We start from the raw sequence: 22,515 nt of genomic DNA, 5'->3' as shown, positions 1-22,515 counted from the left end.
ACTCTACTGTGAGGACAACGGCAGATGCTGGTAATTTGGCCAGGGAAATGGTCAGCAGTAGGCTTGAATCAGCGCCTGTGTGTGTGTCTCCTTTCTCGTGTGTCTCGTAAAACTGCGCTGCCCTTATACTGATTTCATACCTTCACTCAATGAGGTGAATTTTTTCCCTTAGTTACTTTAGCAATTGAGGCTTGATTCTGCTCGGCTGTTATATTGTGGCATGAACTTCGCATTCACCATTATACAAGAGTTGTGCTCTCAGATGTAAATTGATAACTTGGCCTGTAAAATTCAACATCACTGCTTAGCGTGTATTACAGCTCTCATAGCCCTGTTCTTTCCTGGCTTGGTAATTCATATGCATTGAGTTTCTCCCCCCAGGATTCTGGATAAAAGTCGCTGCATAGAAAGCTCCGAGGCTTGCTTTTGTTTTATTGAAGCTTGCTCCTTCATGAAGGTGCTAAAGCACATAAGCCTTTCTAGCCTGGAACTATGGAGACGGATGCTAAATGTAGGCTCCCTGCTGAGTCTAGACTATTCAAACTAGGAAAAGGCAGGAAGCTTGGATTAAGTTGGAAAAAAGACAAAAATGAGTTTTGATAATAAGAAACAGCAAGAAGCCAGCTTGGATTATTGAAAAACATTCATATTTTTTAGTTCAAATTTCGATGAGGAAAGGAACTGCACAAATTATGCGCTGTCATGGTCTGCTTCAAGGAAGGGCAAACATAGTCGAGCCTTGCCAACAGTTGAGTGAAGCAGTGAAAGGATAGGAAGCTTGCAGGCTCAATACGGCTATCACAGACACAGGGCAGAGGCAGTGAAGGTTAGTGGGATGAGTTACTGTTATTTTGGATGTTCCCTTTATTCCTGCCGTAGACTTGTCTCTGCTGATGACAATGGTTCTGAAGGCTACGTATATCCCTGCTCGCTGGTGGCACGCTTCCATGAAAGTTTTTGTGCCTTGAAAGTGGCCAGAAGACGAATGGGCCAATTGCAGGACGAGCTTTTGCAAATGGACTCTCAAAGAAGACACACTGCTGAGAAAGACAGATTAGCCAGTGTTGTGGGAAAGCATGCTTCCTTGGCTACTACTGCTGTGTACGGGAATTGAGTCGCAATGACGTATCTGTAACTTGCAGTCCTGCTTTTTTAGTTCCCTAGTACCAGAGCCTGCATTGACCAGTTTCGCTGGTGTCTTGTTCGTCTGTCTGAAGCCGAATTGACAAGAGCTGACAACTTGGGCTGACAATCGGGGCCCTTGCAATCTCTAGCCAGACAAAGCACTACTACTAAGCCAGAAAGCTTACCTTATTCACATTTGGCCTAACCTCGTTGAATTGGCATTTTTTTTTTTTTATCAAGGTGTGCTTCCATGCTGGCAGTGAAAGCATGCAAATAGGGCTTCTTGCATGGTTGATAGCTATTTTTTATGTCCTGTTGTACCACTAAGTTATGACTTCAGCACTGAATAAATTTGTGTCAGACATTTCAGCGTACGAGATGGCTGTGAGAAAAAGCATTGAGTTTCACACAACCACTTTGGTGTTAGGCTTACTTCTCAGAGCAGGCTGGGTTCTCGCCAACGTTCTTAGATATATAGACAGTTGGAAAACTGTGCTGGCGCGCCGCGCTGCAAAGTGGGCCCAAACAATCGCCGGTCCGGCATGAGTTGATCGCAAAGCGACCGCAGCGTCCCTCTCCCCTGCTGTGGTAAATGGGTGAGGCCGCTGAGCCCATACACACAGGCGGAAATTTTAAAATGCTACTAACCCTCCTCTTTCAGCAATGCAACAGAAAAATAATTACGTTTGCGTTTTTTAAACACATGTTTGTACGAACGAAGTGCCACCACGTTTGCAGACGCATCTCAAACAGGCATGTATGTAGCAGACGACACGCTTGAGCCGCGTCTGCAACCTCCTTGTTTCAGACCATAGAGTTCCTTACACTAACTAGAGGGAAAGCTGAGGGCGCTGCACTTCAGCCACCATGGGCGCGCTAAGAATCATGGGCCGGTGTGCTACTTGTTGCGGGACAGTCGGTTTTTCTCGGGTACATGGAGTGGCGTTACTGCGATGTTTCTTTTTTCGTCATCATCATCATTTGAAGGCGCGTACATAGACTGCGAAAGCCATAGTAGCGAAGGCTCAAAAGCACACGTCGCCAATAAATGGTTTCTGTTTCCCGAAATGCCACTAAAAACTTTCTTAAGTGATAATACAACGAAAAATATTTTCATACCATTTTTTTATTTCAAAGTTTGCCTATTAAGTGCGAAATATTGGTATTTGTGCTGCTCAAAACTAAGCCAATAGGAGAAAGGGCCATCGCTTATATTGGATAAATCTCACACTGGCATTCTGTTTCTCTCTCTTTTTGTAATTTATAGTCACAATATTCAATCTTAGGACATTATTTACGGTAGAACAACGTTTATCTTTTCATTAGTTTTGGCCAAAAGTTGTAGTTCTGCACTCGGTAGCTCACCGGCCCATGATGCTTTGAGCGCCCATGGTGGCTGAACTGGCCGTCTGGAAACTCCATGTAAACGCCCATAGACGGCAGCACAGCTTTCCCTCTAGGTAAGAGTAAGAAACTCTATGTTTCAGACGCCTCAGTAGACGTGGTGGCTTTCATATGCGTACAAAGGTGTGCTAAAAATGCAAACACAATTTTATTCTGTGTTGCATTGCTGAAAGAAGAGTGTTAGTAGTATTTTAATATTTCCGCCTGTGTATTAGCTTCAATGGCCTCACCCATGTATCGTTGCGGGAAAGAGGGGCGCTGCTGTCGCTTTGCGATCAGCTCATGCCGACTGGCAATCATTTTGGCCCACTTTGCATCGCGCAGTTTTTCCAACTGTTTCTATCTAAGAACGTTGTTTCTCACTGTTCTATTGATTATTTTTTTCACATGTTTGGAGACTGCATATTGAGTTAGTTCAGACATTTTGGAGCACCAAGATGGTAGAGAAACGCAACTTATTTATTTGGCATGGAAAAAGAAACATAAATGACATTCTTACAAATTGTCAATTAGCAAAAAATTAATGCAAATTAGTAGTTAATGAAAGCGAGTGAAGGCAAGATGAACTGAAAGTGGCAGGTGCATGTACTGTAACACTTATTCGGTCATTTTTTGCTTGTTTCATCCTTCGCTCCTGCAATAATCTTGTTATCTGCTTTCGACTAATGTTTGCCTTTGTTTATTGTTATGTAGCATTTACCTCCTGCAATAATTTTGTTATCTGCTTTCGACTAATGTTTGCCTTTGTTTATTGTTATGTAGCATTGACTGATTAGCTGTATTTTAGCTGTTTACTTCATATGCACTGGCACAAACTGGCTGCGTGGCAAATGACCACTAACATGGACCCTGCTTGTGCCAACCTCCCCTCATTCGCCACCATTTTAGTGTGCTGAGAAGTGCACTCATATAATCACTCCACTCTAGCTGAGCATCAGAAGTGTGTGTCCTGTTATCTTTATTGGCTAGGCAGTTTTGTGAGGTCATCAATACGAATGACATCAATAGCCGTTGCCATGGCAACTGCTGGGACCTCAGCACCCCCATTCGAAGGTTGCAGCCTCAAAATATCTCGAGCTTGGCAGGTGGCAAGGTCAGGAACTGAATGGTTTGCTGGTTGCGTGACCTGACAGGACCAGATGGCGTGAGCAGGATTGATTTGGAATGTGCTGCAAGATGATAATTGAACATTATTGCTGTGATTGGCTAAGTTCTATCGTGACATTTAATCTAACTTTAAACTAAGGCCGGTATAACTTACCCTGGGACTGACCATTAACTGACCCTGACCTAAAGCATGAGGCAGACTAGTACTTCTCGGCTCACTGGCATTGGATTAAGCCTAGGGAAGCATGAAAACTAGAAAATGCTTATTTATGCATTCTAGCTGTTTAGCTTTATTGGTTTCAATTTGATTTTGCGAAAGTGTTAAAGAGTAGCAGCTGTCATGGGCTGCTGTGTCTTTAACTGCCGGGGTGGCAGTGGCTTCAAGACTTGTTTGAATGATTTTTTTTTTTTTTTGGCTTGTCTAAATTTTACGTTAGTGAAATTTTATTTTGTTCAAGTCCACTACAAGTGTCCCTGCTGTTGCCATTAAGAGTGTGCTGAGCACACTGCACGTTGTTGCTGAACACTTCCTCGCTTGGCTCTTCCTGTTCTGCCTTGTGTAGAAAAAAAAAAAAAACGTTATCTTGAATAAGAACAGTCTGCTGACCGCTAAAGTGAACCAAATTCAAGACGAAGCTTCCTCGGCTTACTGCATGTGCAGAGCCCAGAACGGCAGTTGTCTCTGGATTCGAGGAGGAGCAAGTCGATCGAGGAGCGAGAGGAAGAGTATGAGAAGGCCCGTGCACGCATCTTCAACCAGGATGTGAGTCTGATCTCTCTCTGCTCCTCCCCCTTCCTCACTGCGAGGAAGGCAGAAAATGCTGCGCTGTACATTAGAATGACCTGTCAACTGAGGCTGCATCCGTGCAGTCACTCTGTCGCGTAAACTTTCACAGTTTGGCTGATAGTTAATTGTTTAGGTGACTCGGTTGCTTGATAGCAGTGCCAGCAAACGCATAATGAAGGAAGAGAAGGGGTGAAGCCTCTCTTTATTTTCTGGCATCTATGATTATTTCAAGCTCCAGGCTGCATCTGTTTCATTGTGGGGCAGTGTTGAAGGAGGTAACAATAGCAAAAATTGCAGTGTAACGAGCCATCGCAAACTACGCAGGCAAAAACCTGAAAGTGCATTACATAGTACAGTACGCAAAAAGGAGTGTTTCTTAGTGGGCGGTAATTCTTTTGGGTGTTAAAAAGTCTGACCTCTGTTTAATGGTACTACACAAGTGAGCCAGCTTTTAGCAGGGTGTGCTCAGACACTCGGTCTTTCGTGTGAAATTGCTATCATTCTTGCATGCGGGACACTCTTGTTCCATAGTTCTCTATTAAACAGGAAATGATGCTCTCGGTGGACACTTCGGCAGTAATGTTAAGGGAAGGTATCAGGTACCGATGGTCCAGAATGGCCACAGGTTCTGCCGCAAATGCCTGAGCGTTCTGTGTCAAAACGGATGAAAGGCTGAATGCTTTGAGAGGGAGGGACATGTTGAGTTGAGCATTCTAACTAATATATACTTCAGATTATACCATTGCTAACGTAAGCCCTTTCTGTTGGTAGTTGTACGGCCTGAGTTGCAGCTGTGCCATTATCTTAAATTCTACTGCAGTAGGTGATTGATATTTCACACACCAGTAATTGGAATGGATAACATTTCGGACTTTATTGAGGGACCATCACACCTCATAGTAACATGTCCAGTGCTTACATGTAGTGGAGTGAATGACCCTTTAATGGTTCATTTAGTGGAGCATTCGAAGCACTTGTCTACAAGCAAGCTTCTCTGCCGCTATAAGAAACCGTCCCTTAGCTTTTGAAGGCCCTCTGGTGCATAATGATGCAGTGTCGGCTCCTTTTGACCGAGATTGTATGCATTCATGACCGATATGTCCAAGGGTTACCTCCTCGTTACCCAGATCCACACCAACAGATAGTTTCTTTTTGATCGAAGGTGATTTTCATTGACCTAACATACTCTAGCGTGCTACAACCAGCCAGTTATTCACTACTGTGGAAGGTGCCATTTAGGGCTTAAACGTAGTCAGTCTGACAAGTGCGCTTGGATATGCTTGGCTGTTTGTCTTTTACTTCAAGGTAATGGCACTTTTTGTTGGCTTCAAGGCGGCCTTCCAAGAATAGCAGAGGCCGTGGCGACTGCATTGAAACAAGGCAGCTGCGGTCCGTCATAGCTTAGACTATGCCACCCGCGGTGCAGTGCAGATATGGAGGATGAAATCTAATGCTTGACAAAAACTCCTCTGGTCAGGTAGTAGATTCATGTATTAAGAAAAGGAACGGCGACCAAAGGTTGCGGTTAATAATACGAAGACAGACGTTTCGGCTTCCATATGGAAGCCTTGATTACCTAAAAGATTGTTTTTTTTGACCAAAGGTGATTTTCTTTGACCTAACATAGACTCTAGTGATCAGTGATTAAGGCTTCCGTATGGAAGCCGAAACGTCTGTCTTCGTATTATTAAAAACAAACTTTGGCCAGCGTTTCTTTTCTTAATACATGAATAGGGGGATGCAGAGGCGCATTCTTTCCCCATGGATTTACTCACTTAATCTTTGTGACCGTCATTGCCCATGTAAACATAATGCTTGTGCCTCACATAGCATGTGCATTGCGGCATGTTCATGGCATCGCCTTGGCTGCTTTGTACTAATGGTGATGCTAGGCGGTGTGGACTTGGCGAAAGCATGACTGGCTGAAATAGTCTAATGTTATTGCTTGCATTCTATATGGGGGAAGCGATGGAATAGGTTTTTCAAAGCTGTTTTGCACAGGAAGTTGTTTTTATATTAACATTTCTTTTTACTACCTCTTCATTTGGACATTTTTTTTCGAGTCCTTTCAAATCTTAAAGATCGGTCAGCAGCTGTACTGCTATCGAAGAGTGCATTGCTTATACTTTTCAATTCATGCCTTGCTCGAAATTTCATATTTATGTAGCAGGAGGAACCTGTTTCTGAACTGAACTGTGTGGCTTTCCCAGGGAACGGTATAGTCTCTTTATCTTTAGAAATTTTCTTGAAAAACCAGCATTATGTGGTATATTGCAGTGAATACATTTCTTTTTCACCTAAGTCGCTCTCGAGAGAAAATGCAGTCGTGGATTTGTTGCGAGTTGCTGGTTCTCTAAAATAAGAAAATGCCTTCCTTTTTGAGAACTGATGCCTTATTTGCTTGTGCTCCACAAAATACAGCACAACATAACATCCTTTTATATTCTAGATGTCCTCCAGGTTTTTGCTTGCTCAGTAACTTGAGTGCACGGCACTTGTACAAAGGAAGCATTTATGCTTGGGATGCAACTGCATACGCATTCTCGAACGCAGGCCTTAACACATTAGGCTGGCAGCAAGCTACGTTTTCTTGGGCAGAGCAGGATTGTCTGGTTCCATCACTGGAAGTTCAGGTAGCATGCAGATGTTGTACGATCCCTTCCTCTTCTCTGGAGTGCTGGGCCTGCATTCATTGGTGAAGGTGATGCTGTCCCTGTTGTTCACTGTGGAGGCTATTCTCTGATGGCAGGTGGCTGCAAGGCATGCTTCTCTTGGGAATAAGCTCTCGAGTACAATAAGTTGCATTCTATCCCGTGGAAAATTGCTAAGGTGGTTTTATAGTTGAAATAGCTGAACATTTCATCCTTAGATTTCCGACTCTTTGTGTGCTGGAGAACTCGTGTGAGCTTGTTCAACTGAACTGAACCGTACAAATTTCCACAAAAAATGTGAGGCACTGTACGGAAAAACATGAAAAAGCGTAATTTTTGCCACTTGTTCAACCTATCGGAGGTCTGGATGATTGTAGCATTTCAGCCATTTCTGGAGCTCTAAATCTGCCAGGATCCCATGGGCACCATCACATTCTGGGACAAAACATGAACATTTTACCTATGGGTGCTTTGCAAATGTTTCTTGACCAGCATCGTGGAGCATGTTGCCTAGCTTTGAATATCGGTTCATCCAATACATTGAAATAGCATGTGCATTGACACCATGGTGCGACAGAGGTCACTGATAATACATGTCACTCTAACAACCGTATTAGAGGGACATGTATTAGGAAAATGTGTCTGGAAAAATAGATTTTTTATCAAAATTTTAATGCAATGCAATGGTTCTTTGGGTAGCGGGGGGGGTGGTGTCATACCATTTTAATCCCCATTTAGCACCCATCTGCTAGTCAAGTCGGGCACTAGTTTGTGATAGAGATTGAAACACAATGTTTGTATCTCCAGTTGTATGCTGTTAATTGTAAGTGTAAGTGTCCACCGAAAAATGAGACATATACTTCGTCTTCTTTTCCCCAGAAACCAAACCAAGAAATCGTGGGATGAAAATGTGGCATAAGGCGAAGTTTAGCTTTTGTTGAGAGTCTTCACGTATTCCTGTTCATTTTTTTTTTAAATAAAGTTTCCATGGAACTAAAATGTGAAAAACTAGTTGCAACAGCTTGCAAAAAACCTGGCAAGGAGTGAGGATCAGGGAAAAAAAAAAACTGCAGTGAAAGGGTCAAAAAAAAATTTTGAAAGCACTGTTGAATCTACACTGCAGAAATGCGAAAGCCTGAGCGTTGCTAGTGCACACGGTGCATCACGTTTGCTCTTGTTATCATTATCAACTAAATGCACCATCATTATCATCGCTAATGTCATCATTGTCATCATCACTGATTGCAGTATCATTGTCATCGCTACTATCACTCTCACGATTAACAAGGAGAATTATGATGTGCGTTTCACGAAAACGGGCGTGGTGCATTCGGTTAAAGTGCTCGGCTGGGAATCCGAGGGATGGAGGTTCGATTCCTGGTTTAGAAACAATTCTAGTTAATTTTAATGAGCAATTAATGTTAAATCATCGCTACTAAATTATTGAGTTACATCGATGACATCATCAGTTTGATTGACCTGCTGACTACCTTTTCGAAATTACCGCTTAACCATTAGCTATAGTGGGACGAATATGTGTGAGAGAATCGTGGCCGATGGTGGGAGCCGTTAAAGGCTTTCTCCTTGAAAGCTTTTTTGGTGCCTCTGTGACGAATACCTTTCAATCCCTAGGAATGGTGTTAGTCTGTCACCAGCAGGCGTTACTTTGCTGGGATTATGACAAAGTGTTGTAGTAAAATAGTGAAGTTAGCTGCTCGTGGTTTTATTAACCAGATGGCAGATCATTATTTTTTGGAAGTGCTCTTCTTTTCTCTCTCTCTCTCTCTCTCTCTCTCTCTCTCTCTCTCTCTCTCTCTTTTTTTTTTTTTTTTTTTTTTTTTTTTTTTTTTTTTTTTTTTGTGGTGGCTTTAATATTAATTGCAGCTCTCTCCAAATGATGCAAGGGGAAAGAGGCCATTTTATAATCAGGTACAGAGACATCTTGATGCTGGGAAAAGATGTTTGCAGGACAACAGTGTTAGGTACTTCCTGCTAGCTTGTCTCTTCGTTTTTCCCCTGGTTTTTCTTTTAATGGTGCTAACCCCTGTTGCAATATTCAAACTCATCCAATATACCAGTCTCGTGTGGATCGTGGCATTGTGCTTTGCCAAGCTTTCTGCTTTGACTTGTCATTCTTTCTAATGCTTATCTTCAATTATATTAGTGGTCCGGTAGAAAGAAACAAGTGAAAATTGGGGCAAGCCATGACCCCCACAGTCTGGTTTGGTTTGGTTTATATGCTCGAATGTTCCAAAGTTACTCGGTTATGAGGGACGCCGTAATTGAGGAAATCTCAACCACCTACTGTTAATTAACATGCACTGACATCACACAGCATACATGGGTATTTCGCTTTTTGCCTCCACCAAAAATGCGGCTGCTGCGGCTTGGATTGAACCCATCTCCTTTGGTTTGGAGGTTGACTGCTGAACCCAAGGATGCGGTTTCCATCCTGGCCACAATGGTCGCTTTTTGAAGGAGGCGAAAAGCATGGTGCTCGTGTACTGTGGAATGTCAGTGTAAGTTTAAAAACCCCCGGTGGTCGAGATATCTTTCACTACGGTGTCTCTCATTGCTTTAGTCACTTTAGTATGTTAAACCGTATAGTCCAAACCAAACAAGATTATATATAGCCATGGATTGCCGCAATTTTTACTTGTCTGGCCATCACCTTTTCTACCAGTCTCATTACTATAATAGTCTTGTAGAAAATAATGGGAAATGCGTAAGTGTTTGAAGTTAATTGCTCTTAGGCTCATGTCGGTGAGTTCTTTAAAAAAGTCAGGCTATTCAAATGCCCCTTCTTCCTGCCTGCGGCTTTGCTTCCAGAGTGTGCCATGGCAGTTGGGGCTGCGCCAAGATTAAAAAAGAAAAGGGAAAGGTAGAAAGAGAGGGGGGAACTGTTCTCTCTCTGCATGATGCTTTCCCTTCTCTTGCTTGCTTGTGCTGCCACTGCTGCTGCTGCCCCTTAGGAGGGGGTTGGGGACTCCCCTGCCAGCCGGAGCAGCCAGGAGGAGCTCCAGTGGAGCGGAGACAACCGCCCCTGGAGCAGCACAGATTCGGACTCGTCGGAGCGGCGCCGGCACTTGGGGGCGCGCCTGCTGCTCGCCCCCAAGGCAGCCGAGGGGCCCACTCAGGTGTGCGCACGTGCCGCACAGTTGGTTGCTCGTTCTCCCCTGCTCGTTCAGCGGCGACTGGTCATGCACCACCCTTCTCCTGCTGGCCATGTCGTGTCAGATTAAACGAGTACAGACTCCTAATTTTCGGGTTTGTGTTCTATCTTTTGTGGTGATGCATAAGCCATTACTATATATGAATCAGTACATGATATTCGCTTACGACCGCTAAATAATTTCTTTTATCATCTATTTCGGTTTGAACAGGCAGACGATGGCTGTGACGTCAAAAGTCATGTCTAGGTCATGTGAGGGATGAAAAGAACAGCCGTATAATCAATCCTGCGTCATTTGAATGCAATATACAATGGCTAAAGCCAGCCTGCCTCGAGAATTTGAATCACAAAAAAGTGAAGAGTCAGCGATTGTATTGATTTCTTCTGATGTCGCGAGGGACCTTGACTTGATTGTGACATCACATGTATCTCTCCTCTGCTGAAACCGCAACCAAAACTAGCAAGAAAGGAAACTTTAATTATTATTTAACGGTCCTAGGCGAAAATTGCGTGGTGATTCATATACAGGAATGCCCTATGCATCATTAACAAAAAGAAAAATGCCACCAAAATTTGGTGTCTGTACTCTTTTAAAGCAAGCTCTTGGCCTTCTGAATCGTACACCCTTGCCTGACTTTTATACATATTTGCAGTTGTGGAATCGTTTTTTCTTGTCTGGTTGAAAGGGCCCCAGAGTCGCACCTGCTGGCATATGCTCACTGTTGGACTGCACTTTTCTGGCGTTTTCTTGGGAAACTGCTTTTCAGGAACTTTTTAAAGATTGAAAAAAAAATGCAGTCAAGTTCTGACCATTTGGAGCAACTCTGCTTTTGTCGCTGCAGCTGGCTTCTGGTTTTTCACCCTTGGCCTGTAGTACGCTTGTCTTGTGCCATACGTGAGCTAACGTCAGAGCCCAACACTACAGCGATGTTTTCTGTATCTGCTGCATGGTGCCCCGTTGTGCAGAATTGCCATTTCCTGCCGAGTTCTGTGGCCGGTGGCTGCATGCTTCAGGTTTTGTTTTTGGGGGGAGGGGGGCAGATTTGTGGCAACGTTGGTGGCAAGAAAGGAGATAGACGCGTCCTTAACTTTTCTTAAAAAGGCATATTTCCAACCTGCCAGGGAACGTGTCATAATAAAGCAAAGTTGCGATTCCGTTTTTTTGAAAGTTAGCTTGCAAGCTGTTTGTTTGCAGTCTTAAAAGGAGTTACTGGTAATCACTGGACAGCTTGGAGGGAATGAAACACAAGTTAAGGGAGGGCTGCATGGACTTTGTCAAAGTGGAGCATTGACTGGGTACTGTTTCTAAGTTGAAGGAAGCAGTTTGATTGGATGACCCTCTTTTAGCAGGTGGCTTCTTGATATGTGCTTTTATACACTAGTAGTGAAATGGTGCAATCTTGAAGCTGTTTGCACATCTTAAATGACCCACTGCAAATAACCACAGCTGTGAAGTATGCCATGACTATTGGTTAGATGGTGTACCTCATTCAGAAGTGCTTAATTCACTGATAAAAACACTGTAGCTTCCGGTTTTAGCAGTAAAGGATAGGTTCGGCTTGCCTTGTGATGTAAGCTTTCTTTGCAGGCTGAACAGGGTCATCTGTACGTGCTTTGTAAAGGACGGTGAGAGGATGACATAACTCTGGCCTACTCCATGTTGGGAGTGCGCTTATTGAGTAAAAAACGAAGTTAGGGGATGGTACTATTTACATAGCAAGCCACCACACAAGAATTGACAAAAAAAAAAAAAAAAAAAAAAGGTCACTTGAGGAATCGAGGGAATTCTCACTGGTCTTCCTGAGCGCGTCTTCTTCGTGAGTGCTTGCGTTGGCACAGTTCTCGGGTCTGAGGGACAGTCTGGCAGGGCTCTGGTGTGTGAAGAAGGGTGCGGCTCATTATCTTTTGGCGACTCAGTGGAATTAGTAGTCTTCAGCGCCGTACTCATAGGTGATTATTACAGATGATACGACAGAGAGCAGACGTCATGGTGAGAGGATCTCAAAACTCTGCCCTACTCCATGGTGGGAGTGACGTTTATTGAGTAAAAAACGAAGAGATTGTTAGGGGGCGCTACGATGACATAGCAAAAACCTTTCTTGCGCATGGGTTTGCTGCAGCCTTGTAAGCTCCACAAGAAAGTGGGTACAGTGAAATAATCTCTAGCTGTGCACTTATCTGCGCTTGTGGGAGGGTTGTGTCTTAACCGCGTTTCGCTTTGAGACATTGACTACACAGTAACCATGCTTTATGCTGCCTAGCTGTAGTAGGGCATTGTGCTTTAGGCTATGAAGGGGCCATTGTGCTTATCGGGACTATCAACGTGGATTTAGCTTTTGCATGCTGCTGCTTTTGTTTGGGAAAGCTGCCAGATGCCTTCTTCTGCCCGTTACCCGCTGTTAGTGCACCTGTTAGTGCCCTTAGTGCCCTTTGCTGTCTGAGAAGATGCATGAACTTAGTTTGTTGTCTAGATAGCTTAGAAACATGTGTATCTTTGGGCAGGTGCTTGTCATTGTGAGCTTGTTGTTGTGGATCGGGGGATGTTGGTCGTGTGGCTAATGGGTGCTGTGACGGTTTACCTCTGCAGGGTGAGCCGCTTGTGGGAGGCAAGTTCTACTCAGTGCTGACCAAAGGGGGCCCTGGCGGCCCAGCGGTGACCAAGGCGAGCAGCTTCGGAGGGGTGTCCCTGCTGCATCGGGACTCGAGCCTCACGGAAGCTCGCAATGCTGCCCTCAGGGCAGCCAAGGCTGGTCAGTTCGCTGCTTGAATGGGGCGCATGCATCCAGCTTTTTCTACGGTGTGAGCAGTTAAGGGGGGGAGATGTCAGTGTAATGGGAAGGAGAAATGTAGAGGACCGGAGGAGGTCAGCACTGTGCCATAGTACCGTGGTATTGTGGCCCCATTCTGGTTTTCAATGACATGACCTAGTACTTGTGCCTAATTTGCCTTGTATGGTGCATTCAGCACCACAGATAGCTGTGGCTTGATTTTGCATTGCTTAGGCGTAGTAACCACTGGGCAACTTTTTTTTTTAATAACAAGTTTTTTGCATCATCAGACATTTATAGCCTGACCATGAAATCTCGTACCCCTTGTCTGCATGAAATGGCATCAACACGCGAACAGCAGTCGTAGTGACATAGTGGGTGAGCCATGTGACGTTGCTATGGGATTACATATTTGCCCTCTGCGACTCCAGAAACATTTTGTTTGTAATATTTAGGAATGTCTTTGTGATTATGATTCGGGAAACATCATTTTTACCGATTTTGTCAAGGTACGGCTGACATAACTTGCTTGTTGTTGCTAAGCTACTGAAACTGTGACCACCCTCAGGGGCTATTCCTTGTTTGCAAGGGCAGTTGTGTACCATTAACAATGTCCACTTGTGTCCCCTCTCTCCGCAGACTCGTTCAACGTGAGTTCACTACCGACGGTGGTGCAGGCGCCACCGCCTGTGGCGACTCCTCCGGTCGAGGTGCAGCCGCTCCCCTCGTCGGCTGCACCAGAGTCCGCACCTGCAGTGATGGCGCAGGGTACAGATGAGGCGGGCCCCGTGGCTGCTGCCCCTCCACCTCCTCCTCCCCCACCAGCACCTCACCAACCTGCCACTTCCCACGTGCCACGGCCACAGCTCTACGTGGCACAGGTCAGTGCCTCTGTCTGGGGTAGTTCTTTGCGAAGCAGGATACAAGCGTTTTTTGGAGTTTGTTTTCACGCAAAAGTTGCATTCTTTCTGTCCTCTATTTACTGCACTTGCATATTTTTCAGGTGTTTATAAATTTGGGTTGGGGTTTGCAGACACCAGCTGAAGAGAGTTACACAAGGGCCACCAAAAAGGTGGCAGTGCTCATCTCTGTTAAACTAATCATAGTGCAAAAGCATGGGAAGCTGTAGTTTCAACTGTGCATGCACGCGCTTTTCGAAAGGTCAAAACGGAACATTTTGACAGTGTTGCTTGTCTGATCGTGTATAAAATTTATATAACAGGGCGAGACACTGGCTATGAGGTTTCGCTGAGTTGCGTTCTACAATTCCCTGACCGATTTCAACACGAGAATAATGTATTTAATCCCAGCTGAAATGCAGAGCCGAAGCGCGCAGGAGAGTGAATAGATGTCTCCAGCGCTCACCGACCTCTTGAGTTCGGTGAGCTCCCCTCGTTTATTCTCAGGCACTTACCTCCGTAGGTCGTAGAAATTAAAAGCAACAGCACGCTCATCAAAACAAGCCCCCCCTCCCGTGCCCGCATTTTAAGCATCGTAACTTCCTTTCTGCCTGCTCTGTCCTGAAGATTGATTTGAAGTCAAATTCGCTCTGCACTCAACCACGCAGTGCGAATGAAGTAGCATTTTTTTTTCTTTAACACTATGACGCAGCAATCGCGCCCAACGACTGGTAGCAAAACATCATAAAAAAGGGCTTTTTCTCTTCTTCTTCTTTTTTCTTTTTAAATTCGGTCGGTCTTTTTGCAGCTGCCATGGGGTGCTGGTCCCAGAGAGGCGGGCGCCTTGTCTCTGCCCCCTGTCTGGCCGCTTGCGGGCCCCTCGGTGCTGGAAGCGGCGCCCCTGGCTCCGACAGGACTGCTGCTCAACCCCCAGGCTGGTGAGTTGGAGCACACCATGCCTGGGATCCGTTACCCCTTGGAGGGTCAGGGAACAGCTGTAGGGGCTCCAGAGTGGGACAGAAAGGACACCTCTATCCTGTTTTTATCCGTAGTAGAAAATTTGTTTGCCTCTCTCTCTGGCTCCTTTGATGTTTGTCCAGCAACAAAAACATACTTTTTGCTAAGAGATTTCAGCTAGAAAATGTAACATTTTGCTTTCTCTGCTGCTCAGTTCAAACCCGTGGCTGCATTAACAAGAGAATTGTGGACTTCGCGATCATTGGCTGAAAGGGGATGCCTGTGTGGTTGGGCGTCAGACTTGTAGACAGCGAGCACTTAAGCGGGGATGGAGCTTTATTTTAATTGTTTTTTGGACTGCTCCAACCCACCTCCTAAATAATAATGATTTTATTCACACCTACGGTGATTCATTCCTTTTTATAAGGTGCGAACGAGCTAAAATAAATTGCGTCTCTGGTAGTTTTCTGTTTACTCAAAACAAATTTTTGACTGTTTGCTGATTTACAGGGCAAGTATCTTTGCATCTAAAACAGATAAATAAATCATTTATAGAGTTTTGCTGTGTGATTAAAGTATGCAGTGTTGAGAACAGATTCTCAATTTTTACTTGCTAATTTTGTAATGCACTCTGATTTAAACTGTTCGTCAACTAATCCTCCCTACATTGAACTTCAACAGTATGTAGAATAGCGAATGTTGTTAGTTTAAGGGGAGACATGGGTCCTTAAACTAATTTTGTTATTTACCTACCAATTGATGAAACTTCACAGAAATGTTCAGTTTTTTCTGCTAAACGTTTTCATTCAGGGACAATAAGTTCGAGAGCTATTAGAAATGTATTAGAAAACTACTGTTGTTGTCTGCCCAAACTATAGGGAAAAACATGCTCATCAGAAATTATTTTGTAATATACAGGTGGATACTACAAAGTGTAAGGAAAGCAATGTTGGAAGCAATTTCTAAATTGAGCTAATATTAGAGATTTAGCAGCTCGTTGAACTTTGCACTCACAGCCATGGCAACTATATAAGAAATTCAAGATAAAATAAAAAAAAATTTAAAACTTAAATTAAAAGATGTACTTCCAACATTGCATGCATTATACTTTCAGCCTCATAACAGAAAAAGAATTATAGCTCCAGCTACTCTAGTTGCTGAGACATCCTTTGGGCAAACTTGTTCAACTGAAAACACAGTTTTGAGAAAAAGCCAAATAATGCACCAAAGTAATTTTAATGATTGAAAGTGAGAAAAAGACACGGATTCATGCTTTGATTTGTCTGTGTCCTGGTTGTTCATTTCGCGAAGCATACAGCATGTCAGAAAGCAAAAATTATGTGTCTGCACTCATCTGCTGAGAAAAGCATGGACGTAAGGCCTCAGTGAGGCAAAGCATATCTGCCTTTTGCCTCATTGCCCGTATCCGCTTTTGTATCTAAACAAAATGTTCGAAATATGTAAATAAACTTCCTTTTTGTGCACTCTCTTCCTTGCTTTGGCTGATTGGAGTGTTAAGTTTTGTGCTGTGCTGATAAAGGTTGCTCTTGCGTTGCAGTTGCCGGTATGCCGTTGATGTCTCCGGAGATGGCAGGAGGGCTGGTCCAAGGGGTACGGCCACGGGGTGGGCCTACACCCTTGGGCGGTGGTGGTGGTCTTCTCTTAAGCCCTCTGGGTCCTCCTCCGCGAGGGCCAGCTCCTAGCCACCCGCACCATCCGCACCACCACCACCATCCGCACCATCAGCAACAGCAGCAGCAGCAGCAGCCACAGCAACTGGTGTACCTGCCCTATGTCCAGCCTTCCACCGGCCTGGAGCACCGCAAGCCTGGTCTCCTGGACACACAAGTGCGTCTCTTCCTTGTCGGCAGTGTTACTTGTGAGGCAGTGCTTCAGATGTGTGTGGACAAAATCTAGTGCAGCAAGCCCCCTCACACACCAGTCGCACTCAGCCTATTGTACAGAAGCAGTTGCAGTGTCACTACGCTCCCGTCTCGCTGCCGTCGCTTTGTGTTCCATGCTCACGTACCCCTTTTTCTCTTCCTTATTCTGCATGGAATTTCCACCGGCTTCCTTCGCTGAACATCCCGCGTTGTCTTGTTTCCTTGTCTGTAGCCATTCTGGCTCTTACATGCTCACTCTTTAAGGAGTATAGACGCCTAATTTCTGGGTTCGTGTTTTATCCTTTGTAATGGCTTGTCCCTCTTCATGTCTGTGTTTCCTGGTGTGCTGACTCATATTCAATTGTAATGGCATGTTAGACATTGCTGTACATGGATCACCATGTGCTGCTAAATAATCTGTAATCGAGTTGCTTTTCTTACCTGTTTCGGTTTCGGTTTCAACAGCTGAGCGATGGCCGTGATGTCAGTGTCAAGTTTAGGTCATATGAGGGATGAAAAAAACAGCGAGCGGTATAATCGTTCTTCTGTTATTTAATTCACTACAATGCTAAAGCCAGCCTGCCTCAAGAACAAGAATCACAAGAAGTGAAGAGCCAGCGATTATATTGCTGTTCTTCATGCCGCATCTGACCTAAACTTGATTGTGATGTCACAGCTGTTGAAACTGAAACCAAAACTGGTGGTGGAAGAAAATTCAATTGTATGTTATTTAGTGGTCATAGGCAAAAACTACATGGTGATCCATATACAAGAATGTCATGCACATCGTTAACAAGGAGAAAAATGGCACCAAAATTTGATGTCTATACTCCTTTATGACATACTGCAATGAAAGAAAGCTCGTTAATCTGAACTTCGACATTTGAATTTTTGGATAATTCGAACTACATTACTTGGTCCGGCCAAGCTCCATAGTAGTCTGTGTAGTGCGTACAAAAAAGCCCGTTAATTCAAACGTGCGTCGGTTCCACTTTGGATAATTCGAACTGCGCAGCATTGCGCCTGGGAAGCCTGGCACTCGGCACATGGCCAAAGAAACGCCCCCGCAATAGGGCGGCATAGTTTAGATGCTACGTGCTTCCAAAACGAAGACAAACATAAACCTGGTAAAACCATTGAAGAGTGGGTAAAGTATAACCCATGACTGGTGTGGCGGCAGGCGGCAGCGCTGGAGGGTAGGGGTGGTGACCGTGGCAGCGGCTGCTTGCTGTCTATTTTGCGTGATCTCCGAGACTGGCAACTTAATGCTCATTAATTCGACCCTTGTTGATCCAGGTAAGTATTTCTGTCGACGCGGCCCCAGCCAGCTCGTGTTAGCGAACGGGCGCTAGGGTCTCGCACTGGTTAGGCCTGGTCTGGTTACGATTGCATGGCTGCAGAATGATTGCAGAAATGAGCTGTAAGCGATCGCCAAAATAGCACTTCTCAAGCCTTAACTACATGCTGCGCAGTTGACTGCACACGTGTGACGTGCGCACAACTGCAAGTGTAACTAAACACAAATGGTCTCATTCAACAGTATACCTTAATAGGCCGAGTACATTTCAGTTTCGCCTTTTTAAGGTTCGTGCCGTCCGCCCCAGACCGCGGCACTCATTGGCTGCGCGCGCCAGCCAGCTAACCGATCGCATTTGCTCGGCATTTCAGATAGTGGGTTTTTTACGCACTTTCATCGCGGTTCTTCTGCTGCTCCCTAAATGTGCGCTCGCCAAATGCCTTTCAGGGCGTTGTGCAGTGAAACTTTCACACGTGACACAGGTTGCTTGTAAATGGGGCACTCTCGCCACTGTGTCACACCGTGAAGGATGAGTGCCGGCGAGGAGTCCTGGCCACTGGAACTGTGCCAATTCGTCCCCCCCCCCCCCCCCTCCCTACCAGCCGCTAGAGCTAACATCAAAAGATCAAAAGATGCAAGCACCGTGATGTTGTTGTCATGCAGCATCTTAGTGCACTGCCAAGAAATGAGCTGTTGGCTGCGACAGAGACGGTGCGAAACGAAAGGACGTGCAATCCACGAGCGTTTTTTTTTTTATTAATATTAAATTCTCGGCGGCAAAGGTTGGGGTTGTCTCTAGCGCTTTTTATTGCGAAAGCAATACTATGCCAGGTCTAACCGCTTGTCGCTGTGTGCCTTGTCAGTGTCTGTGCTCCCCGAGCTGGCGCTGCGCCTTACAGAAGCAGAACACTTGGTCACCCGCAGCTCATGCTTTCGCTTCATATTCGGTACAGCAGCGTTGAACCCTTCTAATTTATTTAATTTTTTTTTAGTTCTCAGCGACAAAAGTGTGGGTTAAGTTCATTACGCAAGTGAATACGGTAAATTTACCTTAATGCAAATGGCTCTCGTCATGTTTTTAGAGGCCTTTCAACAATTCAAACATCAGATAATTCGAACGTTTTTTTTTTTTTTTTTTTCCAGTTTCGTGAAGTTCGAATTAATGAGCTTTTACTCGATATGCTTAGTGTGCATATGAGTACTAAGGATGCATAGTACGGTCCACTGTTAAAGGGAACATGAGGTCGCGTGGCCTAAACGCTTTTCAAAGCGCTGCCGCCGACCACTGGCAAGAATGGACGGCATCAAATGCATGTTCGGGAAGAACAGTCAGCCATGCTTACTGCCCATGCACCTTGTACGATTGTTCATCGCTTGCTCTCTCGGGAGTGCTTTTTCGTGACATCAACGCGGCCTCATGTTTTCTTTAACAGTGGACCGTACTGTACACCGTGCCTACTGAGTTGGTTTTATCTCGCAGCTGATGAGGTTGCTATATTTATCTCGATAAGCATAAAGAAAAGAAGAAAAAAAAAACTTGTTTCATTCTTACCCTCATTCTGGATATATGTAGCACGAGGTGCATTCAGAAGCAGATGATGTGAGGGGAAAAAAAACAAACTAGTGTGTCATATTTGTGCAAGTAGAGTATAATTTAGTGCCTGGAGATGCCCATTGGATCATTGGTGTTGTGCAGGAAGCGAGCTGTGAGGCAGTTGCAGGCCAGCTGGGCTCGCTCACCCTGGTTGGGGGGGAGGCAGCTGAAGGTGGGGCACCACACCCGCAGGGGGGCTTCCTGCTGCAAGCGCCCCTGCATCCGGGATTTCTGGCCCTGCCGGGACACCCACCACCACCCTCCCACCAAAACCAGCAGCAGCAGCCACACCAGACGCAGCAGCAGCAACAGCACCCAGCACCCACTGTCTCTGTCCAGGTACTGCGACAAATTGCACCGTTTGTAGTTGATGGTATCTTATTTAAAGGGGGACATGGCTGTTAAAACTTTTTTCTAATTTTTATCCAAATTTGATAAAACCTAGTATTCTGATACAGTTTCTTGCACTGATTTCGAACTATTTTTGTATGTAACTATTTAGTATGTAACTGTTTTTCCGATTGGCCAATTACTTCAAAAGATAAGATTTGTACGCCATTTAGAAAATTTTATCTATGGCACTAGCACAGAGCGATGAGGTCATATTGCTGTTGTATAAGATGACTGTTCCGATTTTTGTGTGATGCATTTTTGTTTTGTTTGTGTGGGCATTCAGAGACGATTTTTGATTGACTATTGATTTTCATTGTGTTCTGTATTGCTCATTTTTTCGTTTTGTATTTTCCACTCCTGTTACAGCCCCTTATTATGGCTGACAGTTTTAATAAATGAAATGAAAATGAAATTAATTGTTTATAATTTGCAGAAACAATGAAAAAAATAACTGCATTATAAAAAAATTCACATGGACTCTTTGCTAGATACTAGAAAGCATAATGAATACAATGTTAGGAGCACTTTTTTGATATAACAAATATTAGTGAAGTTATAGCAGTTCACAGTTCACTGTTCTAATGTGAGTGCCCTCCTGTTTGATTTAGAGCAAAATTGAAAACTTTGAACTGCTATAACATCGCTAATATTTGTTATATCAAAAAAGTGCTCATAACATTGTATTCGTTATGCTTTCTAATATCTAGCAATGCGTCTGTGGTAACCTTCTGTAGTGCAGTTATTTTTTAATTGCTTCTGCAAATTATGAACAATTAATTTCGCTATCTCTTGAACTAATTGGCCAATTGGAAAAACAGTTACATGGGGCTTTATATGTCGGACGGTCGCATACACTATCGCATCATGCCCATAAAGGCAGAGCTTTAAGTGCAGAGGAGCTGTCTGCTGGCAACGTGTGCTACAACTGTGTTCTTTCCCTGCTCAGGGTCCCATCTACTATGTACAGCCAGCGCCCTTGACAACATGTGGGCGCAACTATGTTTCCTCGATGCCTGAAGCTCATGCCAGTTCACAGGGTGAGCACAGGTCATCTGACCATTGCGATTCCTTGCGGCACTCCCTTTGCTAGACTGCATCATGCCACGAAGCAGAACAGGTCACTGATATGTGGTTTGTTGTTATTTCGGCTCTTTATGCTGGCTGGGTTAAGCATTGCTATGCTTTAAAACGGCGTATGAGCTATGGCGTCGAGCTTTCTTTTTTCTTTTTTAATGCCTTGAGTGGCATAAACCTACCTTTTGTTGCCAAAGACTGCATTCAGTGTTTCAAACAGCACAAATGAAGAGAACAAATTCCAAATTGTTTTGCGGTCTTAGGTGAATACCACAGAGTGATGCATTATAGCTATGCCTAGCACATCATTACAAATTTGATGTCTACTTCTGCAATGCAGGATAATTGGATGATCTCCTCTTGTGCTAGCCATATCTTGACACGAATCCTCATTGGGAGCTCATTGAGTATATTCTCGGACAGCATAGACGTGACAGGCTTTTGGCCAGGACCCTGCCGGCAGTAGGAATTATCCTGTGGATTTCTGAATCGAAAAGATGTCAAAGGAGAGAACATATATTTCGGTGTGTTGTGTACTTGGGGTGTTCTTTTTTTGCAGCTTAACTGCACAAGGCATCTACCTCTGTCATTTTCCCACTCTGAGTAAGTTATTGAGTGTACCTGCATAGGAACCTTCTCTTTTGTGTGGAGGTCAAGGGATGCTGAAAAGTTTACCTCCTCTATCTGCAGGTTAACAGCATTTGCCATTCGATTGGATTTGTACCACACTTTATTCGAATCATTTGTGCTCTTCAAATATTTATAGAGGCTGTGAGATTTGCAGCCTGATTACGTAGCAGGAACCTTGTGTGTGTGACTGGCTGAAGGCAGCTGCGTCAAACCAGGTTCTCTCTGTGACTGCAGTGGGGCACCAGGCAGGCACGTTGGTTGCCAGCAGCCCAGCTGGGGGTGGCTCCTACCCCGTGTGGGGCTACTATGCACCCCCGCTGGCCACCACGGGTCTGAGTAACGGCGTGGCCGAGGCGGGACCTCCTCCTCCCGCTACGGCCTTCTTGGGGGCCTTTGCAGCACCCTTTCCAGCGGGGGGACAGGGGGAGCCGTACCACCACCACCACCACCACCACCATCATGCCACCTCGCCACCCCAGGCTGCCCCCCAGCACCAGCAGTTTGTGCCCATGTACCTGGTGGCTACCAGCCCTCCTGCAATGACTGCTCAGCAGCCACCTCATCCAGCCAGGTGGGAGAGCTTCATTGCTTTGCTGGCTTCTGTGACCGATTGTTCTGTTGTAACTTGCTGTGCAACATGGCCATGCTTGGTGGGTTTGAAATAGGGGGATGAGTGCATTTTTCCCGATTAAATCGCGGCTGACTTTTGAAACCACCAACCCACTCGACGTGATCATGAGTGCTACTGAGCACATGCTGACTGTGGCAGGTCAT

At 44.9% G+C, this 22,515-nt stretch overlaps 1 protein-coding gene across 8 annotated transcripts in view; it reads left to right on the top strand.

Moving 5' to 3' along the window:
- LOC146186797 (uncharacterized) overlaps positions 1–22,515 on the top strand; it is an 86,800-nt gene that overhangs the window by 32,548 nt on the left and 31,737 nt on the right. For 6 of the 8 annotated variants that reach the window (XM_084607416.1, XM_084607414.1, XM_084607415.1 and 3 more), the window contains 9 exons: positions 4,298–4,399; positions 10,047–10,211; positions 12,834–12,996; positions 13,654–13,895; positions 14,722–14,851; positions 16,429–16,718; positions 19,747–19,983; positions 20,984–21,074; positions 21,976–22,312. In XM_084607416.1, coding sequence (XP_084463542.1) covers positions 4,298–4,399; positions 10,047–10,211; positions 12,834–12,996; positions 13,654–13,895; positions 14,722–14,851; positions 16,429–16,718; positions 19,747–19,983; positions 20,984–21,074; positions 21,976–22,312 — 1,757 coding nt within the window. The remainder of the gene's footprint in view (positions 1–4,297; positions 4,400–10,046; positions 10,212–12,833; positions 12,997–13,653; positions 13,896–14,721; positions 14,852–16,428; positions 16,719–19,746; positions 19,984–20,983; positions 21,075–21,975; positions 22,313–22,515) is intronic. The other 2 variants (XM_084607417.1, XM_084607420.1) reach the window with 2 other exon arrangements.

The sequence above is a fragment of the Amblyomma maculatum genome, chromosome 6 (assembly GCF_055883805.1).
Source record: "Amblyomma maculatum isolate TAMU_Amacu chromosome 6, ASM5588380v1, whole genome shotgun sequence".
NCBI classification, from domain to species: domain Eukaryota; kingdom Metazoa; phylum Arthropoda; class Arachnida; order Ixodida; family Ixodidae; genus Amblyomma; species Amblyomma maculatum.
This window is presented reverse-complemented; position numbering and strand designations above follow the sequence as displayed.